Genomic DNA, 22,560 nt, shown 5'->3' with positions numbered 1-22,560 from the left:
GACCGGGCTCGGCCGCGGCTCCCAACACTCTGTTGATATTTATTGATTTGCCTATGTTAAACCATCCCTTCACTCCTAGGATAAACACCACTTGGTCATTGTCGATGTCCGCTCCCGGCCGGCAGGAAGGACACACGACAAAGTCTGGGAGTGGACAACCTTTTCTTTTTATTTTTCTTCTCCGTACAGCCTGCCCTGGGTTCTCCCAGCTGAAGCCTCCTTTGGTCCGCTCCCCGCGGCTCCTTTTGTGCTTCAGCCTGCCCCAAAGCCTCTACCGGTCCGCTCTCCGCGGCTCCTTTTGGGCTTCTACTTCCGGGCTTCTACCTGGCTTCTACTTCCGCCCAGGGGTGGCACCGGTATATATACGGGTACAGTGTCCAATCATGTTAAAGTAAGCAAGGCAAGCTGATTGGCTAACATCATCAGTTGCCAGGCAGACTATATTGTTGAGCGGGTTGTTTACGCGGTAAGCAGGAAACTAACATATTCGATGGGAGGGGTAATCTACCTCAGGTTTCACTCTTTACTACAGGCCTCACGTCCGCCAAGTGAGGCGACTGGGCTCGGGGCTGCGGCTCCCAACATCTCCCCCTTTTTTATTTTTTATGAATGTGCGCATCGTAGCCCTTCCTGGACTGGGTGCAGAGGCTTATGCCCTATGTGTAGGCCCACCGTAGGTCCTTGGCTTAGACCCTGGTCGGCCGTCCCATGGTCTGCCAAGGCCCTGAGGCCCTCGTCCTTTTTCTAGGGCCAGGCACAAACTGGACGGAACCTGGATGCACACAAGCTTGCACTCATTTTCTCTCCGTAAAGAAATCCCCTCGGAGAGAAATTTAGACCTGGGCAGCATCTAACAGTCCAGCGGCTTACGTGCAGGATGGGGTAGGGCCTGGCTTAGGTCGAGTCGTGCTGGGGAGGCACGCTCTTACCCGTCATTGACTCACCTACCCTGCTGTGTATTGTCACCTTATGGAGGAGAATGAGGGATGCCCGCCATATCTAGACTCGGTCGTGGGCCAATTGAGCAAGCCATGCATATGCCTGAGGATCTTCTTGTCCATTTCGGGCTACCGCTATTTCTATTCATCTTGTTGGTTGGTCTGTGATGGATCTCCGGTAGGGCAGGTCTGATCTTCAATCGAGGGCTTTGTTGCCCGTGTCAGTCTCTCCGGTATCCACAGTGGTTCTCGTCCCAGTTCCTGTGGGAAAACACAAACCGCGCCTCGGTTCCAGCTGACCACTGGATCCGGGCCCATCCATTGTCCTGTCAGGACATCTTTCCACTTCACCCACCCTTTATGGTTGGGGGAAGGGTTGCAGTGCTCCACAGCTGGGGAGCGATTATCATTATTTAAATTTAAAAAATTGTGTGTGAATAGTGCCATGGATAATCGTGCCTTTGGGGCCAGGCCTTGGCCTACTCCCCCTTTTTGTTTTTGTAAAATTTCTTTGAGGCTTCTATGAGCCCTCTCAATGATTCCTTGACCTTGGGGATTGTATGGGATACCATGTTTTAATTGAACCTCCATCATTTTGCAGAACTCATTGAAAGCTTTGCCTATATAGGCTGGTCCATTATCAGTTTTTAATATTTTTGGTTTGCCCCATGCGGCCCAAGCTGCCAGGCAATGATTGATCACATTAGACACTTTTTCACCTGTTTCTGCTGTTGCAAATATGACGCGAGAACAGGTGTCTGTGGAAACATGAACATATTTAAGAGTCCCAAACTCCTGTATATGTGTGATGTCCATCTGCCAAACATCACCAGGGATCAAACCTCGAGGGTTTACTCCCATCGGTATGGCAGGTTTGTATGTGGCACAGGAGTCACATAGTCGCACGATATCTCGTGCATCTGCTCTAGAAACATGGAAATGGTTTGCTAGTGTCCTGGCGTTGACATGAAACTTATCATGGAAGGCACGGGCTCGCTCGATTGGTGTTAGTAAGGTAAAAATCCATAACGGGCGAGTGGCAGTGTCAGCAGCCGCATTCCCCTGTGCCATAGGCCCTGGCAGGGATGTATGTGCTCTTATGTGGGTGGTGAAGACCTTATGGTGTCTGTTCTGAAGCAATGTCTGGATAGACAGGAACAGCCCAGCCACTGTGGAAGTGGATCTAATTAAACCGGCAGTCTCAAGCACTTGCATAGCATTGACCACATACCTAGAATCGGAGACAATGTTAATGGCCTCTGAGAACCGTTCAAGAATCATTTTAACGATCTGCAGTTCCACCACCTGAGGCTGATCTGGTTCAAATTGTATGGTAACCGGGGGCTTGCCTAGGATCACATAGGCGCCTATCCCCGTCTTAGAGCCATCTGTGTATATTGTAGTTGCTGGGACTAATGGCTCAGAGGCAGTAACCTTTGGAAAAATTATAGGGTGCTGAGTGACAAATGACAAGATGAACACCCATATAAGTCTGGAGGCGACACTGAGGTCCACACCTGCTGACCCAGGGGTGGCCCTTGTTGAAGGCTGCCATCCTGAGCTGTCCTGTCTCTGGGGCGGGGGCCCGCCTGTGAAGGGGGCCCCCTCTGGCCGTTTTTTGGCTCTCTAGCATCTTGTCCACAAATACGGTTGCCCTGAGCATCAAAGACCGACCTACACTCCTCAGCTTTGTGTGATCCCTTCTTGCATCGCCCACAAACATATGGCTCTTCATTCCTAGGACGATGCCTAGCATCTGCATTGTTTGGGCAGTGACGTTTAATGTGTCCTGGCTCCCCGCAGGCAAAACACCCTTTAGCCTTACATTCCCCTTCTAACCCGCGAGGTCCCCTCTGCTGTACAGCCGCGGCCAGGAGAGCAGCCACTCCCGAGTTGGAGAGCGGCCCCCCTATCTCTCTGCATATCCTAATCCAGGCATTGAGGTCCTTGTTCTTATGAGGAGCTATCGCTGCCTTGCACTCCTTTATACACTGTTCGAAAATCAGCTGCCTTACCAGCGGTCGAGCCACTCCCGGATCAGAAAATATCTTATCGGCAGCATCTTGCATTCGGGCCACAAAGTCAACAAATGGCTCTGTGGTACCCTGAATTATTTTTGAAAGACACAAAGAGGCTGTTCTGGCACCACTTACTTGCTTCCAGGCGCGGAGTCCTATGGCATTGATTTGCTCATAGACAGCGCCGGGGAACTGGGTCTGGTCATCAGAGTGTCGACCTTCTCCCATAAGCATTTCTTTGTTCCACCCCCGGTTTCCTCGATTGGCGTTTCTCTCAGCCTGCTCTGCAGAGAACTCTGCGTACCAGGCTCGCCAATCCAGGTAACTACCCGAGGGCAGACAGGCCTTTGCCAGCTGAATCCAGTCCGCGGGGGTGAGGGGCCCAGAAGACAGATTCTCCAGCATGGCAATGGTGTAAGGCGCAGTCGGCCCAAAGGTTGTAACTGCATTTTTAAGTTCTCTAATCTGCTTTATCTCAAAAGGCTCCCATACATTGCGTCCCTGGCCCATAGCTACTTGTACAGGAAATATCTCGTAGGGGTCACTATCTATCCCAGGTGGATGTACCTCATGAGACAAGCGTCCCTCCTGCCAAAGCCGCCTGTGAAAATACCGACCCGCCGGCGGCGGAGCATAAGACGGCGGCCGTGATTGGGCGGAAAATGGGGGCCCGTGCATCACTTCCTGTTCTGGCGAAAGGGGAGGGAGCTCCCAGGCGGCCGCCTCGTGGCGAGGGACCGCCTCCGGAAACAGCCCCCAAGGTGGGGCGGAAGGCTTCGCCTCCCTCTCGCGCCGGGGCGCACTCAGGAGCTCTCTACTCCTCCGCAGACCGGGTTGAGCAGAGCGCAATTCGCGGCGCGACGCTGGAAAAGAACACTGCGACTCCTTATTGAGCGACTTAGGCTCCTGACAGCTGGTCTCTTTGGCCTCCCTGCCATTCAACTTTCCCTCGTCCTCGGAGTCAGACGACTCCGAGGCTAGAGCCCCGTCCTCCTCCTTAGCATCCTTGTTCCCCTTGACGGACACCTCTCGGGAGCTCCCTGACTGGGCCTGCTCAGATACCCTGCGTACTTTTGTAAGCTCTTGAGAGCTTTCTCCACAACCACCCTCGCTCTTAGTGCCGCTACCTAGCATGTTTCCCATTTTTTAATATGTTAACTCACCGCGTGAGGCCCAAGGAATCCGCCACTTACGCGTGAGCCTGAGGGGAGTCTAAAAGCCCTGTAGGTGCGCGCCACCCAGAGCCCAGGCTTATCCCCAACTCACCTGTCTCGCAGCTCTGTACTGGAGCGTTGTCCACTTCCACGTCGCGGGGGTGATCAGTCCCCGGGCGGGCCTCCAAATGTCGATCTCCGCTCCCGGCCGGCAGGAAGGACACACGACAAAGTCTGGGAGTGGACAACCTTTTCTTTTTATTTTCCTTCTCCGTACAGCCTGCCCTGGGTTCTCCCAGCTGAAGCCTCCTTTGGTCCGCTCCCCGCGGCTCCTTTTGTGCTTCAGCCTGCCCCAAAGCCTCTACCGGTCCGCTCTCCGCGGCTCCTTTTGGGCTTCTACTTCCGGGCTTCTACCTGGCTTCTACTTCCGCCCAGGGGTGGCACCAGTATATATACGGGTACAGTGTCCAATCATGTTAAAGTAAGCAAGGCAAGCTGATTGGCTAACATCATCAGTTGCCAGGCAGACTATATTGTTGAGCGGGTTGTTTACGCGGTAAGCAGGAAACTAATATATTCGATGGGAGGGGTAATCTACCTCAGGCTTCACTCTTTACTACAGGCCTCACGTCCGCCAAGTGAGGCGACTGGGCTCGGGGCTGCGGCTCCCAACAGGTCATGATGTATAATCTTCTTGATGATTTGATGCATTCTATTTGCCAATATTTTATTGAGAATCTTTGCATCAATGTTCATTAGTGAGATGGGCTTATAGTTCTCCTTTTTGATTGGGTCTTTCTCTGGTTTTGGTATCAGAGTAATACTTGCCTCCCAGAATGAGATAGGGAGGATTGCTTCCCTTTCAATTTCATTATAGAGTTTGAAAGTATTGGCCTTAAATCTTCTCTAAATATCTTGTAGAACTCAGCCATGAATCCATCAGGGCATAAGCTTTTTTGTTGTTCAGTTGCTAATTACAGTTTCCATTTCCATAGACGATATTGGATTTTTAAAAATTGTTATATCTTCTTGATTGATATTTGGTAGTTCATATGTTTCTAGAAATCATCCATTTCCTCTTTGTTTTCCACCCTATGTGAGTAAAGATTTTCAAAATATTCATGATCTTTTGACTTTCCATGGGATCTGTATTAGTTTCTCTCCCTTTAGTCCTTATTGTGGGTTTGAATTTTTCTTTGTTTTTCTTCATAAAGTTGGCTAGAGATTTACCAATTTTGTTTATTCTCTCAAAGAACCAGTTCTTTGATTCAGTAGTTGTTTCTCTTGTTTTCTTAGTCTCGATTGCATTAATTTCTGCTCTGAAATTTGTAATTTCCTTTCTTTGAAGAGCTTTGGGTTTTACTTGGTCTTCTTTTTCTAGAAGCTTGAGCTGTAGCATCAGGTTGTTTATTTGCACTCATTTTTTTTCATATGACAATTTAATGCTACATATTTCTCTTAGTAATGCATTCAATGCATCCCACAGATTTCTGTATGTTGTAAATGCATTTTCTTGATTGTGGGGTTTTTTTTATTTAAAGAAAAGGAAAAAAAAATACATGGAGATAAAAAAGGGTAGAAATAATACAAACTTACAGAAAAACAAATGGTAAGAAATTGCTGGTTGATAAGTTACACATTGTCATCTTAGAAATAGCTGTTCATGCTATAGAATTAAAGTATTTAGAATGACATTCAAAAAGTGACACTACAAACCGTTTTGCTCTATGATCGAACAAAAGCTCAGTAATATGGTTATCAGTCCTACACATTTGTTTTACATCTCAAAGAGGGTAAGATTAAACATATCAAAACAGAACAAAACAATTAAAAAAACAATTTAAAGAAATACAGATTTCGAAGCAAGTCTGCTGGAGATCTTCATTGTCTATCTGTCTCTATTTTCTTACAAATAGTTGTCCCATCTTCACCCACTTTATATACTTATTGCATATTATAGAACTAATCAAATCATTGGAGGCTTTTTAGGTCCTCAAGTTCCAAATTAGGGAAGACAATAGTAACTACCATCGCATCTCTCATTCTCTTTGTGATAGCTGTCCCCCTCTCTACATATGCTGAAGTTGAACTCAAGAAACCAGTCCAATGTCATTCTAATCAGCGAACAATAGTATTGCTAGAATTTATATCATAATGCTACAAAATTAGCCTCGGGTTTCTTAGCGTGTCTTCCTCAGAGTATCTGTTCATTACATCTTGCATTATATAATCTGTTCCCATAAATAATTTAAAAAAAATCCCATGTGTGAATTTCTATATATATATCTATCCTCTCTGTATTATAGGGAATAACAAGTCATACAAGACAGCAAAACAATTTCCTAGAAAAACATGCAATGGATAAGACATATGAGACCACAATATAGCGGATCTTCTGTAGTTACTATGTTTTCTCTTGTTATTTTCAATAGATTTGACCACAACACTGGCTTATTATAGTTAAATATAGTATCACCTATTTTTATAAAAACTTAACTTTGACAGCATTGTAGGATTTGGGAGCTGTTACTAATTAATACCAGTATGGATATCCTTTACATCTTGTCATCCTCAGAGTAGTTGCCTCTACATTTGGGGTTAATACTAACAAGCATACCAATTTCAAATAAAATCAGCCAAGGCCAACCCATAGTCTTATGATTCAGATTCAATTAAGATCAGTCATAGTAAGACAATGTAAGTATTGCAGGATTTTAGTTTAAGTTAATAGGAAAGTAAGTTACCATGGTATAACCTGCTATTTTTGGGTCAAGATGTCTGTGCCCTCAAATCTGACATGAGTGGACAGACCAGTACAAATTAAATTAAAACTAAATATGGCAATAGGACTACTGTGTCTTTTAAATCCTTATACACCATTAACAATGACCTCTGCCTTTTTTTAAAATAGAGTTTCAGAGCTGTCTATACTAAAGACTATAGCTTACCATCTCTGCCTCATGTCTGCTACTCCACTTTTCTGCTATAATTTGTCCACCTTATTCCCTCATTCCACTGTCTGCCCCATTCACTGAGGCCTCTCTGCCACTGTTGCTGGAATCCTGGTATCTCTTCCTCTCTTTCTCTGTAATGTCCTTCAGCACTCTCTGTAGGGTTGGGTTGGTGGCCACGAACTCCCACAGTTCCTCCTTGTCTTGAAAGTATCTTATTTCTCCATTAATTTTGAGAGAGAGTTTTGATGGGTATATGAGCTTCGGTTGCATATTATTTTCTTTCAGGACTTGGAATATTTCTCCCCACTCCCTTCTTGACTTAAGAGTTTGTGTTGATAAGTCTGCTGTTATTTTGATAGTTTTCCCATTGTAGGTAATCTGCATCTTTTCTCTGGCTGCTTTTAATATTCTGTTCTTTTGGTGGATTTCTGGAATCTTGATTATTATACGTCTAGGCATATATCTGTTTTGGTTGTAGGTAGCTGGTGTCCTGTATGCCTCTTTTATCTGGATATCATTTCTTTTTGGTATACATGGGAAATTTTGCTTTACTATATCTGTGAATATTATTTGTATTTCATTTTTGGTTGCTCCTGCTTCCTCACTCACATTCTTTATTCTTAAGTTATGTATCTTTTTGTCATCTTCTAATTTTTGAATTGCTTCTTTCTGGTTCCTTGTTATTTTTACGAGGCTTTTTCTTTCAAGATCATATGCCATAAATCTCTCTTCAAGTTTCAGAAGGCTGTCTTTAGTTTCTGTCAAGGCATTTTGCCAGTGGTCAATGGAGTTTTTAGTTTCCTGGTATTCTCTTTGGATCTGTTTCATGTATTCTAAGTTATTTTTAAATTGTGTAGAAGTTTCTCTTTCTTTTCTGATTTCCTCAGGTCTTCCATCTGTGTTCTCTTGGGCGGGGCTTGTTATTTCTTTAATTAATCTCTTTATATCTTGGCTCACTTGAATCAGGAGTACAGCTTTAAATTCCTCTATGAGATCATGTAGGTAGTTTTTAATTTCGGCTGATGCTGTGTTGAGCAATGGATGGTTACTGTGCTTGTTCTCTTCAGTGTTTACTTCTCCTGGGCTTATTTTCTCCTGTTGGGCAGCTGGAGATTTTTTTAAATTTTTATCTCTTGTCATGTTTCTGGTTTCTTTCAGACTGTCCTGGGGTTCTCTGGCCCTCTCCAAATTGCTTAGGGCCTTTCAGAAGTGTGCTGACTTGAGTTTTTGCTGTCCTCCCCAATTTGCTGTTATCTGTGGTAGGCTGGGATGCAGGGGAGCTACAGGCTAGTCTCCAGCCTCTGCGCCAGTCAATCCGTAAATTAGGCTGTACTTTCTGGATGTCACTGAGTTGTGAGTATTTTGTATCTGCTTATTGGGCCCCAAGCAGAGGCTTGGTTTAGCCCCAGTAGCTCCTGCCGGTTCTCTTTGTACCAGAAGCAGCTGACTAATGTCACTATGGCACAGGGTTCTGCCCAAATCCCAGCTGTTCTCTTCCAGACCTCTCTGTGACAGGAGCACCAGATCCTGTCAGGAGCATAGAACAGCAAATCTGCCCAAATCCAAGAGCCTTTCACGATCTCCTCTGTTGCATCAGGGGAGTCCTGGCTGGTTCTTGGGGTCCCAGGTCTCAGTTTCCAGCAGTCACCAAAAGCCAACACAGCTTTTCCTGTTGGGTCCACGGGTCAGTCTGTTGATTTAAAGGTGCGGGATTTGCAGCCTCCTGTTATCAGCCTTCACTGTCTCGGCACGACTTTAAATCCTCCAGCTGCACTGTCTTGGTTAATAAGAATCGTTATCCATTTGTCTGGCCCTCTCCATGTTGTGATATTCTAGCTTCTAATATGATTTCTCTGGAGAGACTCTCCACCCGATCCCCTAGCAAGCCGCCATTTTCAAAAAATCTGATTGTAGGTATTTGTTAATTTCATGTGCAACCCTTTGATTGTTCAGGAGGTTACTATTTAATTTAATCCATGTGTTTAAGTGGGTTTTGCAATTTTTTGCCATTAATTTCCAATTTAAGTGCACTATGGTCTGATAATACACATGGGATAATTTCAATCCCTTTAGATTTACTTAAGAATGTTTTATGCGCTAATATGTGGTCTATTTTGGAAAATGTCCCATGCACAGCTAAGAAGAATGTGTATTCTGATGTGGTTCAGTGGAACACTCTGGAAACATTTACTAAGTTCATTTGCTCACAGGTTTGATTCAGTTCGGTTGCTTCTTTGCTGACTTTTTGTCTAGTTGATCTATGTCTTTATTGCAACAGGGTATTAAGGTCCTCTACTATGATTGTGTTGTTGATTAATTGGTTTTTCATATTTATTAGTTTTGTCTTATATAGTTAGGTACTCCTTTTAGTGCATAAATGTTTATGATTGTCACTCTTCTTCTTCAATTATTTCCTTACCAAGTATGTAGTGACCTCCTTTATCTCTTTTCTTCATTTTGGGGTTGAAGGTCCCATTGTCTAAAATTAGAATAGCTACCCATGCTTTTTTCTGGGTTCCTGTTGCATGGAATATTATTTTCCATTGTCTGACTTTTAATCTATGAGTTTTCCTTTGAGTGAAATCTGTTTTTCGTATATAGCACGTTGTTGGATCCTGTTTCATGTCTATCAATCTATTTCTTTTTATAGGTGAATTGAGACAACATTGGTGGATACAACTGAAATGTACTGGCCCAACTTTGTAATGTTATTTTCCTGCTGTTGTTTTTCTTCCTTTCCTCCTTGTTTAATTTCTTGCCCTGTCTGGTGGTTTGTTTCTGTTCTTGCAGAAATTGTAGTCCTTTTTATCTCTATGTGGTACATCTTTCAATACTCTTTCAAGGGTTGGTTTGGTAGATAGGAATTTCTTCAGTTATTCTTTGTCATGGAAGTATCTTATTTCTGCATTAAATTTCAAAGGAAGTTTTTCAGGGTATAGCAGTCTAGGGTGAAAGTTGTTTTCTTTCAGGGCTGGCAATTCTCTCCAGGCTTGTCTTAACTTGAAATTTTGTGTTGAAAAGTGTTATGATTGTAATGTTTTCTCTATCACCTTTTAGTATTCTGTTTTTATGCTGAATGTTTGGGATCTTAAAAATGTCTGGATGTAGATTTATGTTGGTTGTGGTGGTTTGGCATTCTATATGCCTCAGTTATCTGCATTTCACATTCTTTCCCTGTGTTTGGGAAATTTTCTACTATTGCTTCTGTGAAACATTTTTTGATGTTATTCACATTGACACCTGCATCATTGGTGCCTGAGAGTCTATATTGTTTCTCTTGGCATCATCTTGAAGCTGTTGAATTGTCATTTCTTGCTGCCTTGTTGATTGCTGTTTTTGCACTGGAGTTTGACCGTAGGACCTCACCTTTACCAGGAAAGTGCCTGAGACACTGAGCTATATCCACACTCCCTGCCTTGCTATTTTTAAAAGTTCTATCCTTTCATGATCATTAGCTGTGATCCTGTCCTCAAGTTCCTAAATTCTATCATCGGTTACATATAAAAGGTTTAACAGCTTTCAATAGAATTTATTTATTCTTGGATATCTGTTTTAATTTATTTCATGTTTTCTGCTTGTTTCCCATATTGTTCATTCAAGGTTTCAATGAGTTTCCCATGCCTCTGCACTTTTTAAATCTATGTCTTCTCTAGCTAGGTCTGAGGTGAAAGTCGGGGTCAAAAGTAGAGGTGTGGGGTTCTAAGGTGGGAGGGCTGGGGTTGAAGTGGCCCCCCTCTGAAGTGGAGGTCTATGGTCTGAGAGACCAACTGCTGGCTTTTATTCTCACTTCTGCTTTGGATTTTTGCACACCACTAGTCCTGCTTGCCCATAATTTGCACCCCAGATAGGGCCTTGCTGTGTCATAAAAAGGAAGATGAGGTGAACATATTCCCTGAGACTCTCATCAAAATGATTAGATAATCAAAATATTCAAGAATAGGAGAAGTACCGATGATGATACATGCATGGGATAATGTACTCTCAGGTCAGTAAAAGTAGTGTTTTAGAAGGCTGCTTAAAGGCATGGAGAAATTTGTATCCTCTAATGTTTGTATCCTCTAATGTTAGGAAATGTACACTGCAAAATGATGTATATAATTTCATGATAATTGTGTGTGTGTGTGTGTGTGTGTGTGTGTGTGTGTGTGTGTGTGTGTGCTGGGGGAAAGGACAACATGTACAAGAACTTTATGTGCCTCATTTTTACCTTTTCATTATCTAATATTTTCTATAATGGAAATGCATTCATTTCATAAGAAAACAATGGAGGGCCTATCATCTTTATAAGTGGCAAATACTATGGACCATAGTGACAGAGAAAAGCTAGAAGCTTAGTGAAAATCATTTCCTATTCTTCCATGCTACATGGGTGAACTACATGTCTACACTGTCCAGCCTCTGTCAGGCGGGTGCAGTGATGCTATATTCCGAGTCCTGTCTGGCCTCCTTTGAGGTTAGGTGTGTTGTGTGACTCTTGTAGGAAATGGATATGAGTAGAAATGATGCGGGCACCTTCCAGCCCTGAACCATTGCATTCTCCTATGCCTGATCTCATAGACTCATCTCACCCCAACTAGCTTTGTAGCAGATAAATTTGAGAAACTTGGAAGCCATCTTTTGGGGAACTGAGTCTGGGTCCCTTAATTATAGATGACTATGTAATTTATTGTGCAAAGCAGGAGAACTCAGAGTAAAAGGGGAAATCTCATCAGAAACACTCATTTTAGACTATGGGTGAAAAATAGACTACTGGGTTAAATTTTGTCTGTGAAAATTTATCTCTGACAGAAAGCAGGACTACAGTATACAAGTATAAACTTACTTAATGCATCTTTTTGACAAAATTTTTTAAAGAACTTTAATAATTATAAAATTAGGAATATAGGATAAATTCAAAGATAAAGAAGAGACATTATCAGCCTTAATCCCACCATGCAACTTACCACTGTGAACAGAGATTCATCTATCTTTTTATTATTGCATGCATTATCCTGAATGGGTATCAGCATGTAGAATACTTGATCATTTCCCACCTACACTAATTCCCCTTTCCATTTGTATTTATTCTTCTTTAATAGCCTCTCCTCTACTTTCATGTCATTTTATTTATTTTCCACATTTAAAAGAAGACATGTTATATGTGTCATTCTGATTCCTACTTATTTTCCTTAACACGATGATTTCCAGTTTCCGGAAATGATTTCTTATGGCACTGTGCCTCAGTGATACTCCAGTGTGTATATATGTCACATTGTGTTTATCCATTAATCAGTAGACAAGGGCCAAGGTTATTTCTATGGCTTAGTTATTGTGAATTGCACTGTAAAAAGTATAGGTACACAGGTACCACTAGAGTATGCTGGATCTATATTATTTATACAACATTGTATAGTTTTCAATTTTTTGAGGAACTATAATATGTATTTCCATGGTGACAGTCCTAATCTACATTCTTACCCAGTGCTTAGAAGCATTTATTGTTTGATAATGATTATGACTGGAGCTAAATGGAATCTTAATGTAGTTCACTCAAGTCTAAAGATGTTGAATACACTTTTATGTACTTCTTCATCATTTGTTTGTACGTTTTGGGACATATCCATAAAGTTCACCTGCCCATATAACAACTGGGTTTTTTTATTTATTGATTGATTGATTGATTAATTGGATCTTGCTATGCAGTTCAGGCTAGCTTTGAACTCACTATGTAACCCAGACTGGCCTCAGACTCACAGCAATTCTCTGGCCTCAGCTTTCTGAGTGCTTGGATTACAGGCATGCACCACCAGGATCAGGTTGTTACTTTTTTGGTGTTAAAATTTTGAATCTTTATGCATTTGAATATTAACCTTCTGCTAGAAGAGTTGCTCACCAAGATTTTCTCCCAAGTTTTGATGGGTGTTACTCTTCACTCTGTAGATTCCTTTGTTGTGCAAATGTTTTGAAATCAATGCAATCTTCCTTGGCAATTGTTGCTATTATTCTCTAAGATATTCCACTCCTGTAACAGGAAGTCTTTTTGAAGTTGGGATCACTTGATTAAGCATAACTACTATGAGTTTTTTTTGTCACATACACTCAGGAGTAGAGCTGCTTGAGTGATATGGGATCCTAAATAAGATCATGTAGGTCACAACTGTCTCACATCTGAAGTGCAGCAGCTTGGAAGTTTGTAGGTTGAAATTCATCCTGGTTGGGCTGCCTTGTGTCCCCTCCCACACCTTTAAACCCAGACTCCAGTGGCCACAATCAGGTTATCCCTGGCTATGAGCACCTGCATGGCTCTTCCAATATCACACATTGCTCTTCTGGAACCAAAAATATCATATATTTGACAGTGTTGTGCACAACCAAGACAGAATACACAGAATTTAATGTTTTTCAAAGTAAGATTTCTAGTGGATTCCCTATATAAATCTATTTGGGTTAAGCTGACCTGCACTGGTTGAAGGAGAGAACTTAGGGATGTTTAGAGGAAATTTCTCATTTCTGAGAGTTTTCCAAAGGTGAGACCAGAGCCTATTATATATCTGCTACAAAGAGACAGAGATCAGAAGAATGTTTGCTGATAGAGGGATAAGTGATCCTTCCTTTCCAGCTTCCCTGGACTGACTCACAGGATGATTTACATGCCTGTAAGCAGGGAGAGACTGGATTCCAAGGCCAGGCCGTGATGAAAGGGCTGAGGCTGCTCTGACTTCATTGGAGGTGATGCCTGAGCCCTTGGAGAATGCTGGATTGGAACAGGGCACAGCCAGCCCTGCCCAGGTAGAAGTGGAGAGTTCCAGGTTTTCTGGAACTGTCTGATACAGGGGAATCACACAGAGTTGGGAACTTGCAGGAGCTGGAAAGGAAAGGAGCTGGTGGTCAGAGGAACTCAGGTGGAGACAGGGGCTGGTGTGCAAAGGACAGGCAGCAAGCCTCGAAGTGGACTGAACTTCATGCTGGCCCAGGGCAGGACAGGAAATGGGCCTGAGTTGTCCTGAGGGCCATCTCAACCTCCTAAACAGGAAAAACCTGACCCACTGGGAAGAGCAGTTCTCAAAACAGGAAATTGAGTACCCTGGGCCTCCTGGGTCTCTACAGTTACCCCTCTTCACTGCCCAACTGTATTCTCTGCCAAATTGTTGCTGGCGCAGAGATGGTAAGGCATTCCTACAGCACAGAGATTTATATTTGGAAGTTGAAGTATAAGGACATGGGACTGTATGTGAGATGACACCTCCTAATGCTAAAGATACTAGAGAGCTGAGGATTAAGCAAAATGTGCTGGAGTAATCAATAAGAAAATGTATGGGATGGACTTAAGGGAATAGGGAGAGTGGGGAGAAAAGAAGAAGCCACAGCCAGAATGGCCAGCAGTGCAGCTTCATGCTCAACAGGGTTCAGGGGATAAATAGGACTTCAGTCACAGTCATTCTTTAAATCCATTTATTGTCACTGCGCAGTGGCTCGTGCTCACAGGAGGCTTCCTCTGCCTCAGTAAAGATGATGAAGCACAGAGGAGGCCAATTTTATGTCTGCTGTTAGAAGTGCCCCATGGTCTTCTTTATCCAGGGCAGGAAGTGGGACACCTTCATGAAGACTACTGGGGGTGTATCGTCCTTTGCTCCATAGGACAAAATGCCTTGGATCATGTTGTTACACACAAGGGGAGTCCCAGAATCACCCTGTGGACAAGAAGGACAATATGGAATAGGCCTCTTCCTGGTGATGGTCTTTGAACCTCTGTCAGGGGGCTGTGATTATGAGATGAGGGCAGGGCAGGCCTGGTTGCCTCCTTCAGACCAGTGGCTTTAACCTAACTCTGACTTTCCAGTTTTAACCTATCTGAATCTTTCTGTGCAATCCTAGAGATACTAGGTGATTACACAGAATTTGGTTAACTGTTGTTTCCCCCACTTCTACTCCTATCCACCAAGGGAATGGATTAAACACTGAATTGCTGGGGAACCTAGGCTGTCAAGCTCTGGACCAGAGCATGGGATATGGCCACTGTTATCTTCCCATGAAGTTTCTCTTTCCCTGGTTCTGTCTCTATAGGCAGTGGAAACCTCACCTCAGAAGAGATCTTCATTTCCTTTGGGTCTCCCACACAAATCTCAGTGAGAGCAGAGTAGGCATGGATGGCAGATTTGCATTCTTGTTCATCTTGTACTGTCAGCTCCACCTCTTGCAGTGTAGTTGGCAATGAATCATTCGAAAGGGTGGTTTTCCCCCAGCCTGCCACAAGGCATGTGTCACCTGGGTTCGCCTGGCTCATTGACTCATGCAGTCTGAGGGGCTGCACAGCTTTAGTCTGTTTGGCCTTTCTCTCCAGCTAATGGGGAATAAGCAAGAGAGTCCAGATAAGCCTGTGGTATAGACCCCATTGACCCTGGACCTACACATTGGGACGGCCATGAGAGGGCAAGGAGGAAAAGAGCAGATTTCCACTGGGAGCGACAACCCTGTATGAGAAGAGAAAGATCAGCAGGAAGGTTTGCCTCACCTCCAGCAGCATGATGTCATTGGAGAAGCTTCCAGGAACATGGTCTGGGTGTGGGATGGCTCTTTTCACACGGATGACCTGCTGGGTCTTCTCTTGTTTCTTGATGTTGTGGACCCCAAGGATGACATTTATTGAGCTGCACAGAGAGGAGCATGGGTTTAGGTTGTGAAATAACAGAAGAGCTGTGCAGGGCAGGCTGCACCTGCTGTGCTTGCCAGTGTGGTTGCTATGTCTTGTCACCTGTGTCATTGTTCTGTACTGTCACTGTCTGACTCTAAAACTTACCTCTTCTATTTCTCCACCTTTCATTTTAAAAGTCTTCTTTCCTTCTTTAAGGCATTTGAAACCCTGTTCCTTTCTCTGAGCTACAGCTACCAAGTGCTTTTTAATTTATTTTTATTTTTGAGACAGGATCTCACTAAGTAGCTAACTTACCATGACTGGGAAGAAACATTTTTTTGGACTTTTATTCCTACAGGTTTGCAGTACACAAGGACTTCATTCACTGTAAGAGATTAGTACATGTGCCTAACACATTCAGTTTCCTTCTTTTCTCCCCTTCCTTCATCTCCCTTTTACTTTTCCAGCCTCAGATTCATTTGGCTCAGAATACTTGATAAAGTTAATTATCATACATTCAGATACTGAGCTGAACTTTTGATCCTTTTGCTTTTCTTACTTTCTGATGAGCTCTTATGGGTTTGTGAACAGTATCCCAGGAGCTTCTAAGGCTACAGTCCCCGTGGAAGATAGAGGTTCCTGTTGGTTCTTTCAAATGTGGGCTGGTTGCTCCTCCTTACCTTCCGTTACAGTGTGCAGCTGTCAGGACAAATTTCTTTCGTACCAGGACACCACCACATCTGCGCATCTCCTCTCCAACCAGACGCTGGACAAAGGCCATATAGGGATAGGAGTGGGGCTTGGCCTCACGACCCCCGATGATCTCTGAAAGAAAATCTGAAGATGGGGTGGCTGAGAGCAGTGTGGTCTAGAGAGAAGACTGGGGAAAGTGAGGGATGTAGATGGGATCTGGAGTGCTCTGTACCCAGCAGGAGGAACTCATTTTAGGTTCCAAGGGCTGCATGCCTTGGAGCCAGAATGACTTTTTCTAAACCTTAAGTCCTCTGTTCCTGTTCTGAGAAAGTCAGGATAGTGCTGGTCTTCTACTTCCTGCCTTGGACACATATGTGGAGGAGATAAGGTCTGCTGAGTGATACAAGAGTTCCATATGATACTGGGAAGCTGCCTTCATTCCTGCTTTTTCAGTGAGTCTTTCCAATCTCTTTGAGCTTCTGATGATTTTCAGATTGGTGGAATTTTCTAACAGTCTACCTATGAGATTATGAATTTGGATTCTCCAACATCCTGATGGTCTAGATCTAACACAATCTGTGTTCTCAAGAATTGTTCTAGGCTGTATATCTGATCTCTAATCAACCTTTCATCAGTGCGTAATGGGGCAGTGTAGTGTGGTGGGGTTGAGGACCATAAAAATTTCAAAAGACAGAGGTAGAGAAGATCCTTAAAGTGAAGCTGCAAAGACCTAAGGTGAAGCCAAGGTAATGGAAAATTGGATGCAGTCATCATGCCACCTCTGACTCTAGCTGCACCCTGACCTTCTCTTTTGGGTTGGGAATGGGATGGTGGGCACTGGATAGTGCAACTGGCTCCTGTGACACCTCTCCCCCACAGGCTGTTGGTCTGAGCTGCCTGTTCTGGTTTTAAGTACCAGATTTGAATAACTTACTTTTGTTGCTTTACATTTTCTTGATTTTGTTTTTGAATGTTTTTCTGAGGACAACTCACTTTCCAGGTAAGGCAGAAAACCCTGTGGAGAGCCTAACACCTAAAAAATTATCTGAGAACACCCTCCTTTTGCTCCCCTTTCCAGCCAGCTTTGGATTTGTGAGTCTGGGTTTGGAATTGGATCTGGGGCTCAGAAAACTCCTAGCCGAGCCCTAGGAAAATTCGAAACCAAGGCTGGCAGAAAAGTCAAAGAGGATTTTGTGGGATGAGCTCAGATCTCTGGAGAAGGGATGGCCACTCACCTGATCCAGCCTCAAGGGGCAGCAGAAAGCTCAGCAGGAGTAGGAGTGGCGTCATTTTTCCAGGAAGGCTGCCCAGGTCAGAGCAAACAGAGCCCCTGCAGTGCGATGAATGGGGACAAGTCCTGTGTCCTTGCTGATATCTTAGATGTGTGTTCCTCTGGTTTTGATGGGTGGCATCTTTCTAGGGAGGTTTATGAACCTTTTCCGGATTGGTTTAGGTGAAAATGTCAGGGTCACCACTAACAGCTCTGTGGCTGAGTCACAAGGCACAGCAAGAAGAAAGCTCAAGATGTGGAGGTAGTTGAGGTTGTGCTGCATGCAGCTAGTAAAAGGGCAGAGACCTCAGAAACTGTCCAGGGTCTGAACTGAACCAAGCATGGCTCCTTTTCACAGCTCTGGTGTCTTTTCTCATTCTGCAAGGATTGTGAGCAATTACTTAGCAGGCTAGAGCCAAAGAGGAAAGGCAAATATTTCTCTACTCAAAGTATTTTCTTTGAGGAACCTCTTCATTCAAGTCAGTCTTGTTTGTATCCCATTAACTCTTTTAGTTTTTAGATTAGAGAGGCAGCCCACCATTTGCCTAAGTGGTTCTGCACTTTTTTTTTTTTTTACCCCTGAGCGTGATCTCAAGTTGTATCCATTTACCTGCAAGAGCCTCAAGGTATTCCTTCCTTATAGTTGAATAGTTCTCCATTGCATAAAAGTGTTATGCCTTCCCAACCAATCTGCAGCTAATGGATGTGCTACCCCTATTTTTTTCTGGTTCCCTGTCACATAGAGTATTACTTTCTCATCTTGGACTTTTGGTCTATTAACCTTCTTTCAGGTTAACTATATTTCTTATATAGAGCATTGTGATGGATCCTATCTCCTGATCCACTCTGACTGTGTTTCTTTTTATTAGTGTATTGAGTCCATCCATGGTAGTGATTATGGCCAACCTTCTCTGTGTCATCTCTGCCATGCTATTTTTCTCCCATTGTTTGCCTACTGTTCCCCTTTATTCTACTATCTGCTCCATACAGTGACTGCTCCTTCTGCCTCTGTTCAAGAAATCATGGTCTTTTCTCTCTCTCTATATATAATGTCCTTCAGTATTTTGTGTAGGGTTAGTTTGGTGGTCATGAACTTCCCCAGTTCCTCTTTGTCATGGCAACATCTTGTTTCTTCATTATTTGAGAGATAGTTTTTCAGGGTACATCAATCTGGGTTGGAAGTTATTTTCTTTGAGGGCTTTGAGTACTTTACTCCAAGCTCTTGATTAGATGGTTTGTGCTGAGAAGTCTATTGTGATTCAGATGGGTTTTCCTTTGTAGGTGGTCTGTTTCTTTTCTCTGATTGCTTTTAATATTCTGTTCTTGTGTTGAATTTCTGGGATCTTAATTATTATATGTCTGGGTGTAGATGTATTTTAGTTATAGCTAGCTGGAGTTCTGTATGCCCCATATATCTAGATGAATATCATTTCCTTTTGCTATGCTTGGAAAGTTTTCTTTGATTATTTATGTAAATAGCCTTTGTATTTCATTTATGTTTACCCATGCTTCTTCACTCATATTTTTTAAGTTATAGATCCTCTTGTCATGTTCTAAGCTTTGTATTGTTATTTCCTGGTTTCCTGTTATTTTTAAGACATCTTTCCTGTTCTGATTGCAATTTGCAAACCTGTCTTTAAGGTCTGACAGTCTATCTTTAGTTTCTTTCAAGCAATTTTGCCAGCTTTCAATGGAGTTTTTAATTTCCTGGTAATCTCTTTGAATCTGTTTCATGTATTTTAAAGTTTTTTTATATTCTTCATTAAAGGTTTCCCTCCTTTTCACATGCTCCTCTATTCTTCCATCTTTGTCTTCTTGAGAGGTGTTTAGCATTTCTTTTATTCTTTTTCTTATATCTTCCTTTACTTATTTTAATATTTCTGTTTTAAATTCTTTTATAGTTTCTTGAAGTTGTTTCTTTTTTTTTTTTTTTTGGTCTTTTTCTTTTTTATCCGTACCAGGGATCGAACTCACAACTGCCTGCTTGCAAGGCAGGTGCTTATGTCGCTGAGCTAAATCTCCAGCCCCCTTGAAGTTGTTTCTTTATGTCAGATGCTGTTGATTCGGAAACTGCAGGTGTGCAACCCCAGATGTCTTCTGTGTTTTCCTCTCCTGGGCCAGTAATGCTTGGGTTAGAGGCTGGAGACTGCCTTTTGTTCCTTCTTCACGTTCCTTGATTATTCCAGACACATGGATAATGGTGTCCTTCACACATCCTGTGTTGGTTATAATTACTCTGAAGCATACTGTCTAGAGATTGCTGCTTTGCCCAATCTGCTGGTGAATTCTGGAGTATCAGCAGGGGTGAGGCAGGCTGGCCACTCCCTTCTGAGCTGGTTAAACACTGGGAGTCCTCACTATATTCCTGTGTGTTGTGTGGGTGGAGTTGGTTAGCTTTAGGGAAAGCTCGGTCTTGACTATTGTGCACAGGGGCAGGACTCAGTCCAAGCAATTTTCACCAATCTGCTCTGCTCTAGGAGTGGCTGAATGAAGCCAGCTGCAGTTCTGGTTCCAGGCTTTTCCTTCCTGACTCCAAAATGGCACCTGGCCAATTGCCCACTCCCGCAGGAGGACTAAGTCCCCCACACTCACTATGAGCCAGTGGAGTTCTCTTGTCCGTTGATCCCCTTTGTGTCTGTGTCTTCCTGCTGAGGCCTTCAGGCTTGCCTACCATCAACTTCACTGTGACCCTGTGTCTTTGGATTCCAGGGGTGCTTTGCACAAAGTGGGGCTGGCTCTAGTAAAAGCGCATATGGCTCCTGCCTTCCATTTAAGCTTTCCTTCCCGTCTCTTCCCTTCTCTTCCCTTCCCTTCCCTTCCCTTCCTTCCCTTCCCTTCCCTTCCCTTCCCTTCTCTTCCATTCCCTTCCCTTCCCTTCCCTTCCCTCCCCTCCCCTTCCCTTCCTTTCCCTTTCCTTTCCTTTCCTTTCTTTTTTTTCACTTTAGTTTCTTCCTGGATCGAGGGGATCTATTTCTTTCCTTCTGATTTTCTTCAGAATGCTGTATTCCAGAATCTGGGCTGTTTCTCTCAGAGAGGCTTTTTACTTTGCTGCTTATTATTCTGCCATCTTGCTAGAATCTCCAAGAAAAGAATTTCTGAAATAATTTACAAATATTAATTGATAGGGTAATTCCCAACATAGGAAAAATAACACTCAGTGAAAGCAATGGGAATTTACATTTATTCATTTTTACCCTGCTTCAGAGAATACACCAGCTACTGTAGATATGTCATATAGAACTCCAGTGTGGGAAATGCCTGTTACTAATTACATGTGAAGATAAGAAAGAGGCTGAGAAACTTTAGATAGTATGTCAAGGAGAGTGGAGGTAACAGTGCACATCTATGTCAAAATGCAAACTCCCACTATCTTCCCTTGTATAGCAGAAGCCACAAATTGGTAGATCTCAACTCAGCTGTCCTAGCACGGTAACCTGGTGCAGTCAGGATACCACTGTGACGGCCTTCCATTGACTTTCATTCACTGTCATTAAGGGTCAATTCAATGAATCCTACCTTCCCTTGGACATCAGGATCAATCACCTATCCCATTGTAGTAGCCCACTTAAGCAGATGACAGCTGACTTGTTTTTCAGGAAGACCAATAGAGCAGCAAAGTCCAAGACTGTGGATATGGAGCCAAAACTTTTGAGGGTGGTCACCATGGAGTGAGAGTTAGAAGACCAAGGCCGCTAGCAGGCCTGGTTTTTAGGGGATCTGGCTCTGTCCAGGTTCTCTCCTAACCTCTGCATTATCTTTGTTCATCTTGGTCTTTTCCTGGGAATCTGTTTCTTCCTCTTTTAGAGTAAGATGAGGACCAACCTAGAGTAATAATTTTTCAAAAGAGTTTTAAACTACAAATCAACTTCCCCAAAGTAAATAGAACATTTGAGTATTCATGTATATGACTGGGAAACTTTCTAAACTACTATTGTTTGGGATTTGCTTTGTGTATCTTCAATTTGTTTTCTGAGGAAGGAGCCAGATCTTCAGTAGGTGTCAGGTGCTGGAATTTTGGTTTTCAGCCCCAAATCAGAAGCTGATTTTTACCTCCTCAAGCTAAACAAGACAATTATGAGATTGTGATGTAGCATGGTTTTGTAAACAAGATGGGAAAGGGAATGCATTTGAGAATTACATGATCTTAGAGTGAGATTTAACTCTGAGTCACAAAAGAATGTAGCATTGTATATATTTGAGACATAGAGGCATTAAGTTCAAGCCAAATTCTGCCAGGCAGTGTGGAGTATTAGTGACCAGATTCTTCGGCCAGAGGTGGTAGGAGTGTTCAGCAAGGTAAACCCAGCACCCACAGAGACATTTATTTAACAAAATGCCATGCACTTTGTGTTTTGTAAGCTAAGAACTTCTCAACAAGGGGTAGCCTGGGTAATATTAGATATAATGGGTGTATCAGTAACCATTATGACCTAAATATTACAGGTATTTCCCTATTTTTCTTCTGTGGCAACCTCCCTGACTCAAGTTTGATTCTGCAGAGGCAGGCACTGTAGTATCGACAGGGATTATGGTTCTCAGAAGGCTGACTGGATATGTATGGTTCCTACAATTTAATTTTGTATGAAGGCATTTATATCTGCTAGTTTTCAAACAAATGAAAATAAGGCTGCCTCATTATCTTCTCACCTACTGGCTGCCAGCTCCCCATGTGAAAATCTTCTCTTTTGAATCGTTTAGCAGCTTCACATCTGAAAAGTGTGTGACTAAGGTAATTTCTAAATCTCATGCAGTTCTGAAGTATCTTGTGATACTACTGGTAGAAATTGTAAACAGAAATATAAATAAGATATTTTATTTCAGAGATTTTCCACATAGGCCTCGTAGGGCAATCTGGAGGATGGAGAGGGAGTTAATTTGTAAAGCCTGTGACACTGTCACTTTCACTGGGCTCTCTGATTATG

The 22,560-nt window shown here is 43.1% G+C and overlaps 1 protein-coding gene across 1 annotated transcript; it reads right to left on the bottom strand.

Moving 5' to 3' along the window:
• Window positions 1-14,481: 14,481 nt before the first annotated feature.
• Window positions 14,482-17,788, bottom strand: LOC100729121 (granzyme H-like). Its single transcript, XM_013144447.2, has 5 exons — window positions 17,604-17,788; window positions 16,356-16,512; window positions 15,556-15,691; window positions 15,124-15,384; window positions 14,482-14,734 (listed from the first exon to the last, which is right to left on the bottom strand). Exons 1-5 carry the CDS (start codon window positions 17,656-17,658, stop codon window positions 14,591-14,593), a joined length of 753 nt encoding a protein of 250 aa, XP_012999901.2. The 5' UTR covers window positions 17,659-17,788; the 3' UTR covers window positions 14,482-14,590.
• Window positions 17,789-22,560: the final 4,772 nt, after the last annotated feature.

Source organism: Cavia porcellus, unplaced genomic scaffold (genome assembly GCF_034190915.1).
Source record: "Cavia porcellus strain 051 isolate PalLab524CR breed Dunkin Hartley unplaced genomic scaffold, mCavPor4.1 scaffold_26, whole genome shotgun sequence".
Lineage (NCBI taxonomy): Eukaryota > Metazoa > Chordata > Mammalia > Rodentia > Caviidae > Cavia > Cavia porcellus.
The sequence above is the reverse complement of the archived record's forward strand: the minus strand, read 5'-3'. Positions and strand labels throughout refer to the sequence as shown.

Bases quoted from the DNA above. Each gene is read 5' to 3' on its own strand.
- LOC100729121 (XM_013144447.2), bottom strand. From the start codon at position 17,658: ATGACGCCACTCCTACTCCTGCTGAGCTTTCTGCTGCCCCTTGAGGCT. The intron at 15,692-16,355 runs GTAAGGAGGAGC...CTCTCTGTGCAG, and splicing joins GCTGCACACTGTAACGGAAG to CTCAATAAATGTCATCCTTG. The intron at 14,735-15,123 runs GTGAGGTTTCCA...TCTTGTCCACAG, and splicing joins AAATGAAGATCTCTTCTGAG to GGTGATTCTGGGACTCCCCT.